Here is a 13,346-nt window from a genome sequence, read left to right on the forward strand (position 1 = left end):
GTACCGCCCATCGTTTGTGATGGGGATACCAGGAAGGACCTGCCCCGGGTGCGTGCTGGATGCCTGCACGCCGAAGCGAGGTCCCGGGACTGCGGGAGAGGTAAGTTTCGAGTACCCGCTAGCCGCGGGTACTCGGGGAAATTGGTGCGTAGCGGTCCGTGACGCGGACCGTGACAATGCCACTGTGCCCCATGATATGCCTTTTGACCCCCTATGTGCTACTCTGCCTCCAGAAATGCCTTATACCTCTATATGCCACTCTGGCATTTAGGGGGTTAAAGGCATATTATGGGGCAGACTGGCATATAGGGAGGTATAAGGCATTTCAGGAGGAAGAGTGGCTTATAGAGGGTTAAAATGCATTTCTGGAGGCAGAGTGGCATTAAGGGGGTTAAAAGGCATTTCATAGAGCACTCTGCCAACAGAAATGCCTTATGCACCCCATTTAACACCCCCCACCCAAAAAAAACCCCAAAAACTTACCGGTGCTTCTGACTCCCGGTGTGTTGTCCGGGCAGCGTGTAGACGTCTACGCGATTCCCGTAGACAACTTCCGCTGCAGCCGGAAGGAGGTGTTGTTAGCAGCGGGGGTTGTCTGCGTCCATCGCGCAGACCTTCCCCGGCTGTCAGAGAGAATTCCCCGGTCAGGGGAACTCTGATCTCTGACAGAGAGAATTCCCCGGTGAGGGGAACTCTGATCTCTGACAGCCGGGAAAGGTTTGCGCGATGGACGTAGACAACCCCCGCTGCTAACCGCACCTCCTTCCGGCTGCAGCGTAAGTTGTCTAAGACAAGAAACATGACGTACTTGTCGGCTCATTATGAGTGGACGAGAGTTATTACGAAAGCTGTCCTCGTGTACACTTTTTGCTATGTAAAAGTTGCTAGACACCACTCACTGTCGCTCACGTTGGTTACAAGCTACCTTATATGAATATTCAGCTAATAGGTTTTATTTGAATCCACTGCTGTTGCATATTTTGTTAAGCAGCTCAGCCATATTGACGATTGAAAAATGTTACATTTGACTCTGAGTTACTTTGTCATATTGTCAATTACGAATTCTTATGCTTCTATAGTTCGTATCAATAACAATCTTTTTATTAAAAATAAAAAAAGATACCCCATGGGCATTTAAAATGCTAGTATTTTATCTCTTTCCATGCAAGATTTTAAGAGAACATATAGCGCTACTTTTAGGACTAAAAACGTTTTTATATCTATCTATCTATCTATCTATCTATCTATCTATCTATCTATCTATCTATCTATATATATATATATATATGGGCTCTTTTGTGACATCAGTGGGGAATTATTTTTACTTTTTTTTTTCGACTTGCATGGTTGAATACCTGCAGGGGGAGCCCAGAGTACTCAGGAGAATTTTTGCAAAGGATGCTGCCATCTTGCGAGAGAAAATCTCACACAGTGGCGCTTGTGACTGGTTTCCGGAGCGGTCACCCTGCGTGCTGAGGTGGGATTTCGGTGTTGCTGAATGCCTAGCTATCAATACATTTCAGCGACAACGTTTACGATTAGGAGGTAATCGTTGACTGCTCATCATGGCTATCCAACAAAGAGAAGTAATCTTATCACGTCACTCTGTGCGTTGTCCAGCTGTCATGGTATTGTACCCTGAATCGATTTTGTGCTGAACCAGGATGTGTCTTGAAATGTTTGTTTGTTGTTTAAATCAATTGTCCTCCGTCTTAGTAAACCTTTTCCATTTTGGGGAAAAAAAGGGTTTGTGTCTCTTTGTTTATGGATGAATCAAATCCCTTTTTTGTTAGGTTTGTTTTATCAAGATAGTTCTGGCTGTTGTTAAGTTCCCAATGTTGGAAAGATTATATAGTGATGTGAGTGTACCTGTTATGGGTGATTTCAGTATTTTGTAAAATTCGGCTGGGCAGCCATCAGGGTTAGGACTTTTTTTTTTTTTTTTATTGTGTAGGGTAGGTAAAGCGGACTGGATGTTAGCCTCTAAAATGTCTTCTTTCTAGAATGCATCTCATGTCTCGGGTTTAGTTTGTGTATGACTGCCTTTTGAAGCAGTTCCATTCCCCAAAAATCATCCCATATAGTATTTACTGTAGTTTTGAAAAGTGTTCATGAAAAGCTTTATGGGGGATGTTTCCAGCCTATTATGCGACGTCTGCCTTGTTTATTGCCACATTTCAAAATCTTAAAGTGTGTAGTCTAAGGCATTCAGCAACACTGAGATCCGCAGCAGGGGAGCTGTGTGGCCCCTCCCCGGGACATCGTCTGAATTAAAAGAGCTTAGGAGGGCCCATTGTGACTCACTGTGACTGCTCCAGAGACTGGGCACAAGCCACACTGCAAGAGATGTTGCCTCTCATAAGGGCGCCTATTTAAAACAATTTTTTTAAAAATCACAAAAAAATGTTACAAAATAAATAAAATAAAAATATGGTAAGATTTAAAAATAAGTATGCGGTGAACCATCCAGTTCCAACACAATGTAAAAAAAAAGTTTATTTTTAAGTTCTAAAATTAGCATTGTATCTTCCCAAAAATCCTGTCATGGAAATAGTTAAAACACTAGCATTTCAAATACCGATGGGGTGTCGACTTTAAAGAAATGTATGGTTTAATGAAGTAAGTTTACTTGGGTTCAAAGATTTCCCAAATAGGGCATAGGTGCAGACTGACCAGATGTCAAAATAAAAAAATAAAAGTGCACCTCCCAAATATGGCCTTCTAGCCCACAAACCCATGCATGGGTGGTATCATTGTTTGAAAGTGACATATACCAGGAGCTATAAATTCATACCTGAATTCATACAATTACTACCACAAACTTTGCCAAAGGCTGGTGGTAGAATTTGTGCATGGAATGGGTTATATATTTGACCATATATCTGTTAATTGATTTTTATTTTTTTTCCCCCTTACTGATATACATGGTAATTTATAATCACAAGTGGTGTTGAGAGGTATATGCAGTAGCGTACCTAGCGGGGGGCGGTCCGCACCGGGTGCCGCTCATCAGGGGGGTGCCAACTTGCCGGCACCCGGCACCCCTCCAGAGACGGACAGTAATGTCCGCCGCTGGAGGAGCAGGCTCGCAAGGGAGCGGTATCAGAGGTCTTTAACAGACCACCAGCTCCCTTGAGTGATTTTAAGCCGGTTCAAGGATCTCCCTTGAACCCGGCTTAAAATCACTCAAGGGAGCCGGAGGTCTGTTAAAGACCTCCGACACCGCTCCCTTGCGATCCGCGCGGCAACAGCTGTTGTGCGCCGTGGTTTGTTGTCAGATCCCGGCGCACAACACTGAAGCCGCGCCCACCGCTGTCCGTGCCCTCTGAACCCTGTGCCCTCGGAAGAAGACAGAAGAACGGAAGAAGAAGAGGAGCGAAGAGCAGGAAAAGGAGCTGTAAGGAGAAAAGAGGAAAGCATACAGTGAGAGTGGATTGGTGTATGTGTGTGGATTGGTGTATGTGTGTGGATTGGTGTATGTGTGTGGATTGGTGTATGTGTGGATTGGTATGTGTGTGTGTGGATTGGTATGTGTGTGTGTGTTTTTCGTTTGGGTATTAAGACCAGGGTCTTAATATTTTCAGGGTGTTTTATTGCGTGAAAATGTCTTAATAGTTAATTATTGGATTTATTAGCGAGCTAGACAGTTCCCTGCTTTAAGTGAAGGCATCTGTCCCAGCACTCAAGGGGATACCTATGATTGGGACAAAAAACTAGTAAATATTAATTCACATGTAAACTATTTTTTCTTATTTAATAAAAAATATAATTGAGAAAACATTTTTTTATTTCCCTTTATTTGCCACTCTGCCCCCAGTTATGCAAATCTGCCCCCAGATATGCCTTATACCCCCTTATTTGTCACTCTGCCCCCAGAAATGCCTTATACCCCCTATATGCCACTCTGTCTCCCTGATATGCCTTGTAACCCCCTATTTGCCACTCTGCCCCAGATATGCCTTATATCCCTATATGCCACTCTGCCCCCCTGATATCCCACTCTGCCCCAGATTTGCCCTTTAACCCCCTATTTACCACTCTGCCCCCCAGATATGCCTTATACACCCCCTATTTGCCACTCTGCCTCCCTGACATGCCTTCTAACCCCTATATGCCACTCTGCCAGAAAACCATTATACCCCCCCATGCCACTCTTACTTACGCCCCACATGCCCCGACTTACAGATGCACCCCTAGACTTGTCCCCTGTGCTTCAGATTTCTTGGTGTCATAGAAGCCCCGGTGGAAGCGGCGGAGGTTGTCTGTGCGCATCCTGCAAACGTCCAACGGCAGCCGGTGGAACCACTGGCGGTCTGTGCGATTTTAGATTTCATGTAATGGACATATGCAAAATAGTCCAATTTGCTGAAGTAGAATGAAAAAACGTTAAAAAAATAAAATAAAATGTGTGTGTGCAAATGTATTCACCCCCTTGGTTATGAAGCCTCCAAATAATATCTGTTGCAACCAATTACCTCTGTATGTCACATAATTTGTTAAATAAAGTCCATCTGTGTTCAATTTAAGTGTCACATCAGCTGTCCCATGATCAGTACATATACACCTGTTCTGAAAGGCTCCAGAGTCTGCAACACCACTGAGCAAGGGGCACCACCAAGTAGGCAAAGTCGTGGCGTACAGATCAGGGTTGTTGAATAAAAACAAAAAATATATCTGAAACTTTGAATAGTAAATGGAGTGCCATTAAATCCATTATTAAGGAATGGAAAGTATATGGCACCACAACAAACCTGCCAAGATAGGGCTGTGACAGAACCCTCCATCACTGGGGCCCATGGAGAGGCCTGAGAGCCACCCTCCTCCCTATTGCCTATGGGCCCAGGCCTTGTAGAGACTTCTGTGTGTGGACAAAGGGGGTGAGTTTCTACTGATTTTCCCCATGTTTTACTACTCAGAGTCTCAAAACTGTAACGTCAGATGGACATCCTGTTGTAGGAAGAAGGCTGAATGTCTTTGCATTGTTGATTGTATAGGTGTGAAGTGTTTCCCCTGTCATTGTGTGAGTTGGCCCTTGTCTTAAGACCCCTTGTAGGTATGACTAGGTGTCACTGCTGCATACCTAATTATCAATTACACAACAGGTAGCTGTTAATCCTGTGATCTCCTGTTATCTGTGTGTCCAGGGCATTGCCTGTCTCAAGCCAATTATATGTCTATCATCATTCCATGTCTATGTCCCCAATTAATGTAATTATTTATGTCTCATGTCATCCTGTCCTTCCCCCGGATATTGTGTTGCAGGATTTGATCTAATTACTTCCTTCCTGACATGGTAATTAGACCATGTGATATTTGTCTTGCCCCTTTTCTCACTTGTGTATATATAGCTCTGTATTTGGTTTTAATAAGAGTCCTGTTTTCACCTGAGTGTTGCCTGATGCTTGGGGTGGGCTGCTATGATCCTTTACTGTCCTTTTTGGGACAATAGCCACGCTGTTTAGCTAAGCTTTGGATAGCCACAGTGCCAACGCAGCTCCGGTGCAGCAACATCCCCCCTTCTATCTACAAAGCTGGTTCTGCCTGGCGCTGAAGGGGTTAATCGTTGGTGTCCCGGCAGGAGGAAGCAACGATTTGCAGGAGTACCCAGTCGGGGTACAGGTCGGTCCCGTCACAAGGGCCACCCACCAAATCTCACAGACCAGGCAAGAAGGGCGTTAATCAGAACGGCAACAAAGAAACCACAGATAACTTTGAAGGAGCTGCAGAGTTCCACAACAGAGATTGAAGTATGTGTCCATTGGACCACTTTAAGCAGTACACTCCACAGAGCTTAGATTTATGGTAGAGTGGCCGGAAAAAAAAAAGTCCATTGCTTAAAGAAAAAAAAATAAGAAAACGCATTGGCTGTTCACCAAAAGACATGTGTGAGACTCCCCTCTGGGAAGAGAAGACTTTATTTAGCTTTTTGGCCAGTCAAGAAAAATGCTATGTCTGGCGCAAACCAAACACCTCTCATCACCCTAAGAACGCCATACCCACAGTGGAGCACGGTGGTGTCAGAATCATGTTTCTAATCGGCAGGGACTGGTAAACTGAACAGAATTGAAGGATGGTGTTAAATGCAGTCTGGAAAACCTCTTCCAGAGGTTTGAGGCTGGGACGGAGCTTCACCGTCCAGTACCCTAACCCCACTGCTAAATGGGAAACATTGAAATGTCTTGGAATTGCTTACCCAAAGCCTACACCTCAATCCAATTGAGAATCTGGGGTATGACTTAAAGAGTGCTCTACACCGGCCGAACCTATCCAAATTGAAGGAGCTTAAGCAGACTTGCACACCGCAGTTTCTTTGTTCATGTTTGTTTTACAATAACAAATATTTTGCATCTTCAAAGTGGTAGGCATGTTGTGTAAATTACACAAACCCCCTAGAAATCCATTTAAGGTTATAATGCAACAAAACAAAAACTTTTGCAAAGCACTGTACGCCATTTGATGGTGATCTATAATCCTTTCCAAATTTGTGTCAGATTATTATGAGCAATATATTGGGTAATTGTTACTTTATGACTGATTGCTGTGTGTGCAAACACATGCATTTTAATGCAAAAATATTTTTTAAACTGACAGACTTCAAAAGACAGAGTAAGTCTAAGATGGTAAAAAAAAAAAAACACGTCCAAGTAGTAGCCTAGTATTGTATGTTCCTTGTAAGGTGCTGTTGACAGTGAAAGACCTGGTTTCACAAAGCCTAGAAATTACTAACTCAACAAAATACATAAAACACCTAAATCATTATCAATTATAATCACCACTCTCATCAACTTCTGTCGGCCACGGGAACACTTTTTTTCTTGCAGGATGATGGGTATGTACAAAGGGAACTGTGATGATTCAATATAGATAAATGTAAGGTTTCTTTGGTACCAAAAATGAGCATGCAAATTACACTCTATAGGGCATTGCATTGGGAATAGCAGAAAACGAGAAGGACTTGGGTATAATTGTAGACCATAGACCAGGCATGTCCAAACTTTTTTCAAAGAGTGCCAGATTTGATGAAGTGAACATGTGCGAGGGCCGACCATTTTGCCTGACATTTTCTGAACCATTAAAATTAAATGCAAATTAACTATTTTATGCAAAGTTTATTGAAAACGGCATACCACATCTATCCCTTTCTCACTATCTCCCCTCTCCCTCCCTACCCCCCTTCTCACAATCTCACCTCTCCCTCCCTACCCCCCCTTCTCACAATCTCACCTCTCCCTCCCTACCCCCCCTTCTCACAATCTCACCTCTCCCTCCCTACCCCCCCTTCTCACAATCTCACCTCTCCCTCCTTACCCCCCTTCTCACAATCTCACCTCTCCCTCCTTAACCCCCTTCTCACAATCTCCCCTCTCCCTCCCTACCCCCCTTCTCACAATCTCCCCTCTCCCTCCCTACCCCCCTTCTCACAATCTCCCCTCTCCCTCCCTACCCCCCCTTCTCACAATCTCCCCTCTCCCTCCCTACCCCCCCTTCTCACAATCTCCCCTCTCCCTCCCTACCCCCCTTCTCACAATCTCCCCTCTCCCTCCCTACCCCCCTTCTCACAATCTCCCCTCTCCCTCCCTACCCCCCTTCTCACAATCTCCCCTCTCCCTCCCTACCCCCCCTTCTCACAATCTCCCCTCTCCCTCCCTACCCCCCCTTCTCACAGAGGAGTCCTGGATTTCTGTCAGTCAGGGGGGCCCAAGAGGTGCCGAGCGGTCGTTTTCAGCAACCGATCGGCACCCCTTGGGCCCCCCTGACTGGCAGAACTCCAGGGCCTGGTCGCAACCCCGGTAGTTCTGCCACTGCCTACAATTTCTTCATCAGATGCCCTTGAGGCTGTGTGTGCCGGCGCAGGGAGAAGGAAAGCCCAAATCTAGCGACGTCCGAGATCGCAAGATTTGGGCTTTCCTTCTCCCTGCGCCGGCACACACAGCCACAAGGGCATCTGATGAAGAAATTGTGTAGGGGAGGGTTAGATTTCAACCCTCGTCTACAGTAAAACATGAACCCTGTTTAAAGTTACTGTAGACGAGGGTTGAAATCTAACCCTCCCCTACACAATTTCTTCATCAGATGCCCTTGTGGCTGTGTGTGCCGGCGCAGGGAGAAGGAAAGCCCAAATCTCGCGCTTTCCTTCTCCCTGCGCCGGCTGATGAGGCCAAGTCCCGTGGCTCACTTGGGGGGCCGTATCAGTCCGGAACGCGGGCCGCAATTGGCCCGCGGGCCGGACTTTGGACATGCCTGCCATAGACGTAGCAACAAAGTGCCAGTCAGCAGTTGCAAAAGCCAGTAAGGTATTGGCATGCATAGAGTATTAAATCACAAGATGAAAATATAATTTTACATCTTTATAAAGCAATGGTGAGGCCTCACCTTGAATATGCAGTGTAATTTTGGGCGCCAGTTACACAGCTCTCTAGTGATCTGCTCACCAAGAGGTCTCAACAAAAGACATGGGGTCATCAGACACTTGAGGAAAGGAGATTTCAGCATCGACATAGGATGGATGTCTTCCTCTGTAACAGGTGTCTGGCATGTGGCTACAGCACTCCAGGGGCTCTAGTGGTACATGGCTGCCCTGCACATTATTTTTAAGCCAATTTTCTGCCTTTGATTCTTGTGGTCTTGATAGTTGAAGAAGGCAAAAGACATGGATTTCCAATGTGGATTTTCCTTCAAGAAGTGAGCCTGTTCTTTGAGCCCCTTTTTAGCCCAAGCTAACACTAATCCTTCTAAAATGTTCCCCGATTTCACATACTAAAGCCCATAAATTTCCAGACTGAATTGTCAACACCAAATATCAGTATAGCAAGCGTGATGGATCAGGGCAGGGCAGTACAACTGTGTATCCATGGGTTGCATGCAGCCCACCATTTGCAAACCAGCAGCAGAGGCAGGCTGACACAATGGTAATTTTCCCCCTGCTGGTCTGAAATTCTTTAGCCAGGGCCCTATGGGGTCAAGCTAATGCAATGTTAATACTGTGGTGTGTATGTGTAGTTTTGTCTATGGGTCTGGCCCTCTAGCAGGACAAACTCATGCTCATAATATACAAGTGTTGCTAAATCGCTGTCATATTTTTGCTGTTCTGTTTAGCTTATTATGTACAGTATTATATAGTATGTTGTAGTTATGCAACAGACCCAGTAACCATTCCCTCACACCTGCGAGCACCTTAGGTCCCATGTTACCACCTGCATGTCCTCATTTCAGAATAATGGGTAATCATTTCAATCTACTGGCCACATTGAAGTTACACACACACTCATCATTTCACATCCTACTGGCCACAGATAACAATAACAGTTTCTTTGTCTTTTGTGTTTGTTCTGTTTTCCTCCCCAATAATCATTTTGCGTTTTGATTCCATCACTCTAGTGGTTTGTTTGGAGATACTCAGGAGAGAGTAATACCTTATTCTGAGAAGGGACCAGCTACCTACCTGTAGCCAGATCAACGCTGGCTGAGGACATTCTGGCAGACGTCTATTCTTGTTACACCCTCTGCAACAACAAAGTTGGACAGCACTGATCTAAGGGATAAAAGTAAAGAATTGGAGAAAAGGAGGGGGGGGGGGACTTGTTTCAGATATGCTACAAGCATCTTGCATGACTTATTAAGCCGAAAGAAGCAGTGCAATGACTTCCAATGACAGTCAATGCTTTATGTAGTGATAGCTGCGACTCATCATCACAACAAAATTGCGATTGGGCACAAATGCAATTCTCTGATATCATCGGTAAATTAGTGGAAGGAACAATTTGGAATGACGTTAAATTATTGCTTGTAATACTGACATGATTCTGTACAGAACAGATCTTCTACCATGAGGCAAGTAATAAATTTAAGTCTTGAGAGTCTATTTAGATGTATATCATTGAAGTCTAAAGTATTTGAAACTGATTCTTCTGATGTCTATGTAGGTCTTTTTTGTTTTGTTTGTATATCTATGTCCAAGAAGTTAAAAAAAGGTTTTTGCGACTAGCACCAATTTGTTTTAGGCTATAAACTCAGCTCATGTTCTCGGAACAAAATAAGTACATGGACGAGTGACCACTAGAGAAGGATTTGGTCATTCTAGTTGCCTTTTACCTGCTGGAAACATTATGCCAAAATGCTTTCTTTTATATATACCGATCAACCATTACATTATGCCCACGGACAAGTGAAGTGAACAACACTGATAACTGCTTGACGAAAATTGACGGTCTGGGCATGTCATGCAAAAACATTAACAATTGACGTGTCGGGACCGTCAAGCCTTTAAAACGGGTGTGGAAAGCGATCTACATTTGATTTAATCACCCAAACACTGTTGCTGTAATGCCTCGATGCCAAGGCATTCAGCAACACCAAGAACGGCATCAGGGGCCACATATGGCGGCGGACACCTGTTTTAAAATGATCGTATCCTAAACAGCGAACACCCACCCCAAGACGCACTGTAACCATTCTGGAGAGCGATCGCTCACTGCAAGAGATTTTGCCACTCATAGATGGTGACGTGTCCTTTAAAAAAATATTAAGTTTCTAAAAATTCCAAGAGGCTTCAAATATGTCCCAAATTGTAAAAAGTGGTTTTGAAATATGAAAACGCCACTTGACAGGACAAATAGTAGACTCTATTGAGCAGGTTTTTTTCATTAGCTTTTGTAGATGAGTAAAAGATTTTAAAAATAACAGCGAGAAAATGTGCTTTTTTTTTATAGGAAATTATATATGAAAAATATGGAATCTAAAGAAAGCCCTTTCTTGTCCTGAAAAAAAATCAATATATAACTTCTGTGGGTACACTAAATAGGAGAAAATTTACAAGTAAACATGAGCGCCACAAAAGTGTTAAAACAGTCTTGGTCACAAAGTGTGCAAAAAAAAAAAAGCCTTCTGCAATTTGAATTGTTACAAAATATACAATCTTATGGATAATTTACCTTTTTTATACCGTATTTGCTCGAAAATAGGCCACACTTTTTCCCAACTTTAAATCTTTAAAGTGGAGGTGCGTCCTATAATCCGGGTTTAGCGCAGAGATGCGCAATTCGTATCGCAGTTCCGGGAGGGTGTTTTTTTTTTTTCTTTTTCATTTAGCCCTGCTGTGGGATACTGTTGGGATACTACTCGTGCAGACGTCCACCGGCTGCCGGAGATCTGCCCCAGGTGCCAAATACTGTAAGTACGCCCCTGGTCCCAGCCAATGGCGCGCGCCCGTGCCATTTCTTGTGGGCGGCGGTGCAGGATCAGATTGAAACTCACTGCGTTTGCTGCCAGATTGTCTCCCACCTGCAGACAAAAAAGCCTCATAATGTCTGTTTGATGATTGATTGATTCCGTATTTGCCGCACAGGGCGCACTTTTCCCTCCCACTTTAAGTCTTTAAGCGGGGGTGCGGCCTATATTCGGGGTTTAGCGCAGGAATGCGCAATTCGTATAGCCCGACACCTGGGACATGTAGTTCCGGGCAGGCAGCAGGGTTAGGATACAGATCCCCCGCAGCGGTGCAGGGGACTTGCATCCTACTCTCCGATGCACCGAGACGGCCTCCCCTGCCAGCACTTCCCACGGGGGGAGTGCCGACACAGGAGATTGTCTAAGTGCATCGCGCAGACGTTCACCGGCAGCGGCGATTCGCTTAAACAACCTCCGCTGCCGGCACTCCCCCGTGGGAAGTGCTGGCAGGGGAGGCTGTCTCAGCACATCAGAGAGGTTTTTTGTTTTCCTTCAGATGGATTAATGCAGCCAGAGATATATTGGTAACCTAAAACAGCATATTGTGACAAACTATTCAAGAAAGTTGGATTTTAGTGTAACTTTATAAAATGGTATTCTAACCAAATGATAGATTGCATCATATCATGTACTAGCCAGTGCTCAACCAGAACCTCGCATTCCGGAGCAGAGGCCTCAGCCACTAAAGTCTTCATTCTCATCAGCGGCAGGAGAACCTGTATAGATGAATACATATCAGCAATTTTGTCACAAATTGTAACTGATTAATAACATTCGGAGAACGATAGAATCGGGGTGTATAAATAAACGACTGTATAATTACTGTAATAAATTGAACACAACACAGATTGCATCAATCATGTCAAGCATGTGACAGGTTCACTACAAACCCCAGAGGAAATAACATTAAGGATCCTATATGTACTTACTATATAGAAAATCTACAATTAGAGATTGATAGCACAATGTCAGTGAGATCCGCATTAACTTGGCCAGCACATTATTTCACAAGTCAATGTTACTTGTTCTTCCATCATGAGTCATCACTCGTGCTGCACTCTCTCCAAAGCCACATAAAAGCTGTTCCGCTCTTCCAGACTGTGCCATCCGATAGGACCCACTTCACAGTCTGCACATACCAGGTATTTCACTGACCCAACATCCTTGCTGAAGCCGACGTTTTCAAATGTGAACATATCATGTACTAGCCAGTGCTCAACCAGAACCTCGCATTCCGGAGCAGAGGCCTCAGCCACTAAAGTCTTCATTCTCATCAGCGGCAGGAGAACCTGTATAGATGAATACATATCAGCAATTTTGTCACAAATTGTAACTGATTAATAACATTCGGAGAACGATAGAATCGGGGTGTATAAATAAACGATACACAATGGGGCCCGTATAAGCCTTCAACTAACAAACCGCGATTAGAATTTGTACTGGTAAAGTGTGCCGATTAAAAATGAAGCGTCACAGTAGGATGCGTGGAAAGTAGCATCGGATACAAATTCACCTCTTTTCTCGCCAGCGTAGCCACCCCAGCTGAGAGAACTCTACACCTGCAGCGCTGACAAACCACTGCTCGAGCATTTCTCCCGTCCTCGGATAGTAGACTCTGCTCCATTGCCACAGACAAACCCGGATATTGCGCAGACACTGTGCAACACAATCTTTGGAAAGCATTACTTGATTGGCCACGTCACACTCCCTTCAGTAATACGTTAACGTGTTCGGGCGTAACGTCTTTCGTATATGTTTAAATTATAGAGACAACACAATGCCGCGATGTACGCTACATTTTGGCGAAATCGTTTTCTTTTGTGTGCAATAATTGTTGGTCTTCCAGCGGTTCACCCACTGTGTTACTCTGTGGTATGGGTTCGCCTTATTTTTTATATTTTTGTCTCTTGCGTTTAGAGCTCTATATGAATGTTTTTATGACTGGGGTACTTTGCATGAGTAAGTGCCTTTTCTAAAGGGACTGTTGTACCGCCTAGTGGTCAGGTCCTGCAATACGATAGAAGAAGAAAAAATAACTAGTACGTTACAAATCCGGAAACTAACCGGTTTACACTGAGAGATCTAGTTCCTATGCTACTAACGTTAGTTAGTTCATATTC

The 13,346-nt window shown here is 44.3% G+C and overlaps 1 protein-coding gene across 1 annotated transcript; it reads right to left on the reverse strand.

The window, feature by feature from the left end:
* Nucleotides 1-11,791: 11,791 nt before the first annotated feature.
* On the reverse strand, nucleotides 11,792-12,946 carry RABIF (RAB interacting factor). Its single transcript, XM_053457024.1, has 2 exons — nucleotides 12,740-12,946; nucleotides 11,792-12,515 (listed from the first exon to the last, which is right to left on the reverse strand). Exons 1-2 carry the CDS (start codon nucleotides 12,848-12,850, stop codon nucleotides 12,270-12,272), a joined length of 357 nt encoding a protein of 118 aa, XP_053312999.1. The 5' UTR covers nucleotides 12,851-12,946; the 3' UTR covers nucleotides 11,792-12,269.
* Nucleotides 12,947-13,346: the final 400 nt, after the last annotated feature.

The sequence above is a fragment of the Spea bombifrons genome, chromosome 2 (genome assembly GCF_027358695.1).
Source record: "Spea bombifrons isolate aSpeBom1 chromosome 2, aSpeBom1.2.pri, whole genome shotgun sequence".
Taxonomy (NCBI): Eukaryota; Metazoa; Chordata; class Amphibia; order Anura; family Pelobatidae; genus Spea; species Spea bombifrons.